Source organism: Martes martes, assembly GCF_963455335.1.
Source record: "Martes martes genome assembly, chromosome: 1".
Taxonomy (NCBI): Eukaryota; Metazoa; Chordata; class Mammalia; order Carnivora; family Mustelidae; genus Martes; species Martes martes.
The window spans coordinates 107,440,464-107,451,631 of NC_137888.1; the positions used below are offsets into that span (position 1 = coordinate 107,440,464).

The window sequence follows — 11,168 nt, forward strand, 5'->3', positions numbered from 1 at the left end:
CCTCCCAGCTCTGAAATATCTGCCAAAAATGCAGAGATGCTTTTCTGTAAACAACTGGAGGATAGAAAGAGGAATAAAAAAAGCTAGACAAGTAAAAAAATAAAAGCAAAAAACCCCAAACAATTTGGTAACAGAGGTACTTAAATACTAAGAAAACGGTATTAACAGGCCAACCATATGGTAAAGTACAAGTTCTGGGTTTAGGAATTTGCCCACTCACTAAAATTTACTGTTAATTCCAAAATCACTCCTCATGGTACTTCGGAGGACATTCAAGGACATGAGCCGGGCAGCAAAAAATTTGAGTCACTCCGGGCTTGTGTTCTCAGCTGAGGCCAAACGAAGCCTTCTGGTTTCAGTTCCCCTCCTGTCAACAAGTGTTTTTGTTTGATTTGGTTTTATTGCTGTCTACACAGCGCTGTGTTTTCTGCCTTGTCTCCCTCTTGGTTGGTGATTTCACAGGTGTAGCCTTGACATGCTGTCTGGTCTTCTGGAGCAAACTTCCCTCAGAAAGCTGCCACGTGCCCCACGAAGAGAAGCTGTTTGTTAATCTTCATTCAGGCCTGGATGCTAAGGAATCAACAATCTACATCAAATAAGGTGTCTTTGAACTGAAATACACATTAAAAAAGGTTAAGTAATGATCTGCTGACAAAAACGCTGTGACCAGAAGTTCCTGGGCGCCTAACCCTGTATTTTCTCCAGAAACTTCTCTCTGCTGTCCAGGGCTCGAGTCTTTATAGACCACAACTACTGTGAGCATGAGCAGTGGCCACACACACTCTGTGTTTTTAATGCATGTTCTCTCTGCGCTACAGGTAAGGAAGTTGAGGTTATCCATATTAATGGACTTAGAGCTCCCATGTGGAAGTGGGGGGACTTGAATCCATTTCTCTCTCACTCTCCAGGGAGGAAAGGAACTGTCTAGCCCGGGAGCCAGAATGCCAGTTCTTAGAAAAGGCTGCCCAGGCCTGTATCAGGGCTGGTGGGAGGGCCTCTGGAGAGCTGAGTGTAAGTCAAGGACAGGGCCTATCTGAGAAAGGAAGGGGAAAGACCTGGAAACGATCCTCCAGGTGTAGTCTGGTCCGTGGGGAAAGGATCCATCTGCAACCAGCACAGATGAGAGGCACCGGAATGAGGAGTGTGGGTGCCAACCACAGACAGAGAGAAGCAGTGGCGGGGACAGGAACTGTTCAGCCTAGAAATGAGAGTGTGGGGACCCGCAGGAGGGATCTAGAAATACCTCGAGGGCTCTCTTGGGATTGAGAACTGGAAGAAAAGCAGGTTCAGAGTTACAAGGAGCAGGTTGTGACTCAGTGTAAGCACTGTTTTCTGATCCTCAGAGCTCTCCAGGAGGCCAAGATTGGGGACTGGTGGTCCCTAGGCTCCATCCGGCTGCAGACACACTGTGTTGGTTCACAGCATTTCTAAAAAATTGGATTTCAGTGCCCTGCTGTGGGATGTGTGTCTCCAGTTTCCAGAGCCTGTGCCGCTCCCTATCACTCATGTGCAGCTTGACTTGCCCTTCAAGTATCGGGTTGACTGATTCAGCAAATAAAAATACAGGATGCGCAGTTAAATTTGAGTTTCAGATGAATGACAAATCCCTTTTCATGTAAATATGTCCCATGCAATACTTGGGATATACTTATGCTGTGTCTATAGTTAGTTATGTCCCAGTACTTGTGATTTACTAATACTGTCCCACATTCAATCTGGCAGCCCTACCCTGGAGGCCTGAACTAGGAGCCCCAGATGCTGCATTTTGAGGAAGCATGTTCTATATTTGGGAAATATTCAAAGACTTGTCTCAGAGGAATGCTAGAGAATGAAACAGGGCTAAAATGGTCTAAATGGCCTTATTTTCTTGAGATCTCCCATTTCAGAAAGATAAAACAATAAAAGCTAGAGGGAGATGATAATTCTAAATAACAACCCCGGGTGCTATTCTGGTGTGCGTGACAGGTGGGATGCTGGCTTGTGCTGGAACAGCAGAATGTTCTACCAGAACTGAGATTGATTGATAGATAAGGACATAAAGGGGTTTTGACCTCAAATATCAATTGCAAGTAAAATGCTTGTTAAGTGCAAGTTGATTGATGTGCCTACAGCGGGGGAGAATGGCGGCCATCCCTTTCTGGATAGGGGCATGAACTCAGAGACATGTAACATCCCCAAATGATGATTCTAGTTTATCTGTCAAAAGCCATCTTCTACTTCTCCGAGACTGGGGTAAGTCATCCTGACACTTGTTTTCCTATCCTGCTGCCAGCACTGGGTTTCTGGTTGTTTTGAACTGACCGTGACCGACTTCCCAGGGCCCGGAGCATGGCAACAGTTGATAGGAGAGCAGAGGCTGGCCCTAGTGCACGGTTACCATGGCCTCAGTTTCTTCTGCAAAAAAGGAGGTACAAGATCTCTGAGGTCAGTTCCAGAAATTGTGCTGCTGAAAGTGTCAGGAGTCTTCAGTCATCAGCTAGCCTTTCTGCACCCTCCTCCTGACCTCCGAGGAATTAGGATGTCTATGTTCAGTGGGATTTGAGTGAGCCTTTGGTTTAACGCCCCCATTTTGGAAATAAAGCAAGTGCTCTTCATGGTAGGGTGATGAGGCCCAGAGCTCTTCGTGGCTCAGTGGATGGCCTCCCATTCTTCGTCTATGGTTCATCCTGTCTCCCTCCCTTACTTTTACTCAAATCTCTCAAGGTCCCTCACTCAAAACAGACAAAATGACAAAAGGCAGAGGAAGTTAACAAAATGAATAAAAATATTTGAGGGAGAGAAGGCATGGCACACTAGTGTATGGACAGATGCACACAAAGGGAATATCCTTAGCAGTTCTAATTTGTCCTTCTCTGGAAAAACTCCTAGGAGACCTGGGCTCTGCCCTCTCTCTTTAAAGACAGACACATCCAGAACATTCCCAGATTGACTCAGATGCTAAGTATTCCTAATGATACTGGGTTTCCTTCACCATTCTCCTCTTCATCAAGATTAAACAGAGAAAAATCTCAGGGTTACTCAAAGTGAGCAAAACTCAGTAAAACTCCATTTCAACTGTTGTAAAGTTGGGACAGATTATTATTATTATTTTAATAAATTATTGGTATTTATTTATTTATTTATTTGACAGAGAGAGATCACAAGTAGGCAGAGAGGCAGGCAGAGAGAGAGGAAGCAGGCTCCCTGCTGAGCAGAGAGCCCGATGTGGGACTCGAACCCAGGACCCTGAGACCATGACCTGAGCCGAAGGCAGAGGCCTAACCCACTGAGCCACCCAGGTGCCCTGGGACAGATTATTTGATATGTGCTTTTTACAGAAAGACTGAGCTTAAAGTTGAGAAGTCACTGACCCAGCAACTTCTGAATCTTAAACAAAGGCCTTCAGGTGACTTACAGCTCCACCGTTTTCCCAAACGATGGCTCTGTTTTCACTGTCCATTCTTTTTTTTTTTTTAATATTTTATTTATTTATTTGACAGAGAGAGCACAGCATAGGGAGCAGCAGAGGGAGAGGAAGAAGTAGGCTTCCTGCTGAGCAGGGAGCCCGCTGTGGGGCTCGATCCCAGGACCCTGGGATCATGACCTGAGCCAAAGGCAGATGCCTAACAACTGAGCCACCCAGGCGCCCCTCACTGTCCATTCTTGATAGGTATTCTGTCTCCTCCATGAGAATTTCTGGGGACCCTGCACTTTCCACCTCTTAAATTTCTCAGGGTCTCATACTTCCATTATGCACACAGACCCCCAGCCAGCGGGTGTTGAATGAATGAGTTGGAAATGAAGGGAAAAGAACAAGGGCTATGGAAACAAATATCCTGCACCAAACCCTGGTTCCTCTGATCACCAGCTGGTGAACTTGGGCAAGTTTTTAGTTTCTCTAAGCCTCTGTTTTCTTATTTATAAAATGCAAAGGAACCACCTCTCCTACAGGGTTGTTGTAAAGAGAAAATGGAATAATGAAGGCACTCAATAGGCAGTAGCTATTATTATTGTACCTGTTGAATCTATACCAGACTCAAGGGATGAGAACCACCACAGGGCAGTATGATTTTCTCGCCTTTCAATGCGGTGCCATTCTGTTTGGCACAAAGTTATAGACTGGTCATCTGAAGGATGAGCGGCTTTGTGTAACTGCCCACAGTGGTGGGCACTGTTTTACTGGTCCCTAAGACTGTTTAAGGAAAGGCATTATAGTCAACAGTGGAATGCATGCCAATTGCTTTATTTATGATGCCTATTTGGGTGACAAGGCTGGCCAGCACATGGCCCCCCGGGAGAAGCTTGTGGCCTCCTCCACGTCATTACTCCACAATGCGGCGGAAAGACTGCACAGCTGGGGAAGCTGCACCCCAATCGATGGGCTTCCGGTACTCCTTCTTGTCCAGGAGGTACTGCCTGCCGCGGTAGTTGGGTAGCTCGTAGAAAATCCAGACGCCATCCAGCACCTTACTGGAGTGCACCTCTCGCATGTGAAATTGCTCCATGATGGAAGGGCAATCTTCAGTGGTTTCGTACATCTGACCATTAAAATCTCCTTTCTCAAAGATCTGAATCTTATACTGGCCTCCACTAGACTGGAAAAACACAGAAGGAAATAAACTATGATGATTATGGAAATCACCAACACGTCAAGAACTCTGAGAACAGCATGGTTCGGAGCCCACCATCTTGAAAGCCAGGGGGTTTGATCTCCCATCCCGCTGCATACTGACTGAAACAGCTGACCTTCGGTGAGAAAAACTTGATGCCTTGAAGTACTTAGGAGGTAGAGAGAGTGTTCTGGAAATAATTCATGTACTCAGTCTTGTGATGAACTGACCCTAAGTTTTATGCAAGCCTCAGCAGCCAACAGAAGAAAACATGCCATTAAAGGGTAGGAAAATGTTAAGAAAATGCTTCCACATGAATGTTAAAAAGGAAAAAAAAAAAAAAAAAGGAAGGGGGGTAGCAGGAGTGAGAGAGACGGAAAGAGCTGCAGCAGGCGAGCCGGCGAGAGAGCAGGCGGGGTGGCGCGGGCCCCAAGCTCACCAGGTGAACAGCTCGGCAGGAGCTGAGGCGGTCGTTGAGGCCCATCCAGTGCTGGTACTCAGGGTACTCGCCCCGAGGCAGGATGTACATGTAGCCAGCGAAGTTGGGCCTTTCGTACACGGCCCAGGTGCCTCCCTCCACTCGAATGGAGTTGCAGCGACTCAGGTACATGTGGAAATCGGCACAGTCGCAGTCACAGTCATAGTGGCGGCCTTGAAAGTGCTTGTCCTCATAGAAAGTGATCTGAAGTGTGAGGCGAATAAAGAGAGGGACTGGGGAGTTGGGCGGCTTTATTCATAAAAAACTAAAGACCAAGAACATAGTCCCCACTTTGGAAATTCCTTTCTCTTTGATGTTGGGGAGGAAATACAGAGTTCTACCTCACCTCCCAACACCTACCTTCTGGCGGACGACTTTAGCTGTCAACAACAGGAAGGAGAACTTTCTGAAGGCTTAAAACGAAGCAAAATAAAAGAGTGCCCTAAGATAAGCCAGACCCAAGTTCATGGCTTCCCCCTAACTCACGGTACTCATCGCATAAGAAAATAAATTATCCACTTACATATCTCTCTCCCATCAGACTCTTACTAGGCTTTTCCCAGGGGCAAGGACCAAGCCTTATTTAAGCTATGGACCCCTGCACCCAGCACTGGACAAACCCTCAATCAATGTTGCATGAAGATGATAGAGTTCCAAATGCAGACATTCACTTTAGGTGATATGAAGATATACAGAGAAAAGTAAAACAGACCTTAGCTTTAGGGAGCTTATCTCAGATGGATATAGAGCATATGCATGACAATATTTTATGCTCTGTGTTATTAATTTATTGCCAACAGAGTAGTTACAAGGCAACAAAATGGCAAGTCAAGAATATTCTTTGCCTCAAACTCTTTCCCAAGTTTCCCCCACAACCTGTGGGATAAGCCTGAGACCTCTGACGGCACGGCAGTGTGCAGATCCGAGAACTGGGAAATTATAAACCTGGGCTCTTGAGCTGCATCTCTACAGTCAGACTCACCAGCTCAGGCAAGGTGCCTCTCTGGGCTCCTGCTTCCCACTTCTCAGATGAAGGACTACACTAGATTGAAGGCCTGGGTGTAAAAATAAAACGTTCCTGTTTGCAGCAGGAAATAGAGTTCCTAGGCACTCCTGGGGCTTCTTAACGCAGTTTCTGAAAACCACCAGGCCAAATGGACCGTAGAGTTTGCCCCTTCTTGTTCTACAGTTCCACAATCCAAGGTAAATGCTAGTTTACCATCGAAACGGAAAGAACAGGTGTCGAGTCAAGCAATAAATTTCCTAGCGTTATGCTGCCACCTTGTGGCTAATTGGCGTTACCGGGTTAGAAGAAGAAAACCAGGTCAAGCATTTCATAGGAAAGGAGTAGAGCCAGGTAGTCTTGAGAGGATCTTTGAGGTGAAGATTGAAAGATAAGGAGGGGGTTCCCGGGGGAAAAGAAAAAAGGATTGCCCGTTCAAGGAATAAAAGAACATGGCCCACCATAGGGACAAGTAGTTCAAGCTTGGCGCATATAGAGTTTGTGGTGAAGTATCCGGAAATAACGGATGCCATGCTGGAATCCCTTTGCTTGGTGTGCGTGGAAGCAGGTGGTTGCTGTGAGTGTGGTGAGAGGTGGTGCAGGCCAGCCAAATGGCAACTGCTAGCTGATGATACGGAGGGAACAAACAGTCAAATGGAACCGGGGATTTGGTGACTGATGAGATGTAAGGAATGATGGAGAGTCAGAAACCAAGAATGACTTTCAAAAGGCCATAAAACCTCAGTGTTTTCTACCCCAGGAGAGACTTTCTAGATCATAGCCTACTGTTGGGTATTGCCTGCCACCTTAATCTACCCTTCCTGTCTCTCTCCCCTCTTGTTTTCTGTTCCTTATGCGCTTCCCGACCCCTTCTCACCCCTAAATCATCGACTCCATTTCCTTTCGTCCTCTCCCAAATTTCTCTTCCACCTCCATTTCCAACTTCAGCATAGCAGACTTAGAGATACATGGCGTCCCAGTCTACAGATGAAAACAAAATTGCAGCACCCACTAGTCACTAGCTCTGTGACCTTGGATAGGCCACTGAACTACTCTCCAAAGCTCAGGCTCTTCATTTGTAAACCTGGATAACAATATGCACTCCAGAGGGCTGTTCTGAGGAGGGATAATACCAATAAAGCACTTAGTTTAATTGGGTTCATAATTGCCAATAGACTTCTGCTACTGTGGCTACAGATGAAGAAGTTAAATGACTCGCCTAAGGTCAATAGCTAGTTACAAGTTCGTTACAGGCAAGTGAGTGGACTGCTGTGCAAAAGTCCTGGTCAGTGACCTGTGATTCATTTTATCTTCTCTCCTTTTGCTGTCTCCCCCCCACCCCCCGAACCCTGCACAGCTAACTCTGTTTCACAAACACCATTTATTCTCCTAGTAATGGAATGAGATTGATTCTGAGTCTGGGAAGCTTTCCCCAAAGCCTGTGGAAAGATGTTTAGGAAAACTAAGGTAACTTCAGTAAGAATGAATAGATTCTAAACTCCTTAATTTAACCTTAATTTAATTTACTTTTGGTTTTTGGTCAATTAGTCACCAAAAAAAGAAGCTTTGCAAGGGATATGCTATAGGCAATAAAGTTAGTATCTTTTTTACTTGAATGTTTCCCACACTTAGTGCCCTATGCACATTTGCCTGGCTGACATCTGAATCTGAGAAGTGGAAATATACACAACGTTCTCTAAGGTCACCTTGCTGGCCACACTTTCAGCAGACTAGCCAACCATCCCAAGGTTGAAACAAAGTACTGTGTTGCCACGGAGATTGAGCTCCATGAATCAAACTCTCCTTTCAGTGGGAGACCTTCCAAATCTCAGAGCCCAGAGAATGTTGTACTTCTACTCAATTTCCATTTGCAGAAGGACCATGAAATCTACTCTATAGTGAGCTGAGATTCTTGGACAAAAAAATCCGTAGAGAAGGCTAAGAAATAGTCTGGAAATTGCCTAGAAATTATTACAAAATTCCTCTTATTTTCATTTAGTTTTTGAAAAAATAGCCCATTAATCCAATATAGCAGAAAGAAAAATGTTGAGTATTCCAGCCCATTAATCCAATATAGCAGAAAGAAAAATGTTGAGTATTCTGGGTAACAAAACCAAATTTAGTAAAATGCATTGTTTTTGCCAAGCCCATAACTCTGATTAGATTGCTAGTAAGATAGAGGGAAAGGGAGAAGCAATAGAGAAAGAGATTAACTTGCTCTTTTGGTCTAGCAAGCAAGTTAGCTAACCACCGTGAACAACGCAGCTGTAAGAAATAAGAAAGCACATTATTACTGCTCTGGAAATCTTTGAAAGCAGGGGTATTTTCATCTAAGAGGGTTTTCTTTTTTAAGATTTTATTATTTATTTGAGAGAAAGAAAAAGAGAAAGAGAGATCACATAAGCCGGGGCAGGGGGCGGGCAGAGGAAGAGGGACAGGGAGACTCCCCACTAAGCAGGGAGCCCACCATGGGGCTTGATCCCAGGACCCTGGAATCATGACTGGAGCCAAAGGCAGACACTTAACTGGCTGAGCCACCCAGGCGCCCCAAAGAGGGTTCTGTAACAGTCTCAAGGCACATGGATACTCATCTAAGGATTTACAATTCTTTTCAGTGGGATTTTCATGGCATACTTTCAAGAACCTCAGCACTATAGACACTGTCTCATTTTTCTCCTGAAATCTTTTAGATGACGAGTATCATTATTAGTTTTATTTTCCAAGTGGAAAAAAAAAATCAGGCACTACCGATTCTGGAAGAAGTTAACAGGTGCCTCCTGACATGATGTGATGGGAAATACTTGATATTGCCTATGTAACTTTCTGGCCAAAGATGGTTAGTCTGAATCTAAACATGAGGAAACAATCAGACAAATGCAGATTTCAGGACTTTCTACAAGACACCTGGTCTGGCCTTTGAAAAATGTTAATGTCTCAAACAACAACAACAAAAAGGTAGGACGACTGTTCCATATAAAGAGGCTAAAGGAAAAAATGGTTAAAGGAACATGGCAACCAAGGGTAATGCATGATCCTTGACTGGATCCTGTATCAGGGTGAAAGCCAGTCCAGAAGCACATTTGGGGAAGCAATTGGGGGAAATTTGAATATGGTCTGAATATTAGGTATTGTATTTATTGTAAATTTGGGGGACAAGATAATGATAGTATGTTTATTGGAGATACATGCCTAAATACAGCAAAAGAATTGTCTATTTACTGCCAAATGGTTTAGCACAGAGAGACAGAGACCCAATATATAGCAAAATGCTAACAACTGAAGAATATAAGTGAGGGTTATGGAAGTATTTAACATTTCTTTCTTATTAAGATTTAATGGGTTTGAAACTTTCCAAAGTAAAGAATTGGCGGGGGGTGGGGTTGAGGAAATCAGGCATAGATCCCTTCATTCCTAAAGCCCGTGTAAGAGATCAATTTCCAGTCCAACAACTATAAATCAAATATTTGAGAGGCAATTTTCCTAATGTAAGTAAGCACTTTATTTCAGGAAATTGGTAAGAGTAGCTGCTTGAATGAAGTGGATATGTAGGATTTAATTCACTTGATTGATTTTTTAGAACATTACTGGTTGAGGCTAACTTTTACAGAGTATTTTTTTTTTTTAAGATTTTAAGTAATCTCTACACCCAACATGGACCTCATTTAAAACTCTGAGATCAAGAGCTACATGCTCTACTGACTGAACCAACCAGACACCCCTTACAGAGCAGTTTTTAACTAAATACTAAAAGTTTTCTACTCCACATATTATTAGCATGTCCTATTTCTGGGGAAATTGGTTGCTGGAAGGCAGAAATCATCATGATATTTAACTGATATATACCTGCACAGTATTGAACATCGCCCCCCACCCCCAACACAAAGATAAACCCTTAATAAATTGTTGGGGAATTCTGTTAGAGTAAAAAATATAATGAGCATTTCTTCATCTTCTCTCCCCCAATTCCAGCATTCAAAACCACTATCATACTCACCTCCAGGCAAAGAAGCAAAAGCTTTTCTCCACATTCCTTTCAACGTATCTTTAGGTACATTGGAAAAGAGGAAATATTCCGAAAGAAAGGAAACACTGGAAAAGAAAGGTACAAAGGAAAAGAAAGTGGTAGGCTACAGAGTGTGACCGCTTACTTACCTTGGTTCCAGACTTAGACATTTTGGTGCATAGACTGGTTTCCCCAGTGCTGGAATCCGGAATAGCTACAGAGAGTTAGAGGCACAGAGACATTTATACTGGGCTGGTTTCAAATCAAACATTTGCTTAGTCATGAGAATAGGATCCAAAAATTGAGTCAGTCATTTAGAGGCTATTGATGGTTTCTAGAAAAACAATTGGGATTATGAAATAAAGGAAAGCTTCAGTACCCCTTCTAATGCTTACCAAGCCTTGCTGTATTGTAGACTTTGCTGAGTCAAGGCACCAAAACCCAGCCAAAGTTTTCAAAGTTAAAAACAAAAAAGTCCCCCTTACCTGGGCAATTTGGTTTTCTAGCAAGCCACCACCTTGAAATCCTGTGTCTTCTTTTTTCTTCAACAGAGCTTGTGGGAGAGTCAAAAGGCCACCCTCTAATTCTGAACAGAAGTAACATGTTCCAAAGCAACAAAATGTAATGACTACTAAACACAATGCATGATCTTATGTTTGGAAAATGTCACCACAAAGGACATTTCTGGGATGATTAGCAAAAATTTTAATCCAGACTGTATATGGTGCCATTGTGAGATTTCCTGAATTTAGTCAATTTGATAATTTGTACTACAACTACAGAAGAGAATGTCTTTATTTTTAGGAAATACTCTTTAGGAGTAAAGGTTTAAGATGTCTGCAACCTACTCTCAAATTGCTGAGCAAAAATACTACTACTATCCAGAGTGGTAAAGTGAATGTATGGCATGTTAGTAAGTGGTAAAGCTAGACGAGGCATATGTGGGGATTCAGATTCTTGCAACTGTTCTCTACGTTTGAAAAATTTTCAGGACACACACACAAGTTATGATCCACAAGAAAGGGCTCTACAGAATGTAGCCTGAGGGACAGAAAGCTACCGTGAGAATCACGGTCCTGCCAAGGTTGAGCTAAG

General features: G+C 43.6%; 1 protein-coding gene across 2 annotated transcripts; it reads right to left on the minus strand.

The window, feature by feature from the left end:
- Positions 1-4,202: 4,202 nt before the first annotated feature.
- Positions 4,203-10,520, minus strand: CRYGS (crystallin gamma S). 2 transcript variants are annotated; one of them, XM_080797209.1, is made up of 3 exons: positions 10,065-10,520; positions 5,029-5,271; positions 4,203-4,574 (listed from the first exon to the last, which is right to left on the minus strand). In XM_080797209.1, the coding sequence occupies exons 2-3, from the start codon at positions 5,197-5,199 to the stop codon at positions 4,302-4,304; spliced, it is 444 nt and encodes a 147-aa protein (XP_080653335.1). In that variant the 5' UTR covers positions 5,200-5,271; positions 10,065-10,520; the 3' UTR covers positions 4,203-4,301. The 2 variants fall into 2 exon arrangements, with proteins under 2 accessions (XP_080653335.1, XP_080653334.1); XM_080797208.1 differs by having other exon boundaries at positions 4,208-4,574; positions 10,223-10,267.
- Positions 10,521-11,168: the final 648 nt, after the last annotated feature.

Bases quoted from the DNA above. Each gene is read 5' to 3' on its own strand.
- CRYGS (XM_080797208.1), bottom strand. From the start codon at position 10,243: ATGTCTAAGTCTGGAACCAAG. The intron at 5,272-10,222 runs GTAAGTAAGCGG...CTCACACTTCAG, and splicing joins TGTCTAAGTCTGGAACCAAG to ATCACTTTCTATGAGGACAA. The intron at 4,575-5,028 runs GTGAGCTTGGGG...GTGTTTTTCCAG, and splicing joins CCTGCCGAGCTGTTCACCTG to TCTAGTGGAGGCCAGTATAA.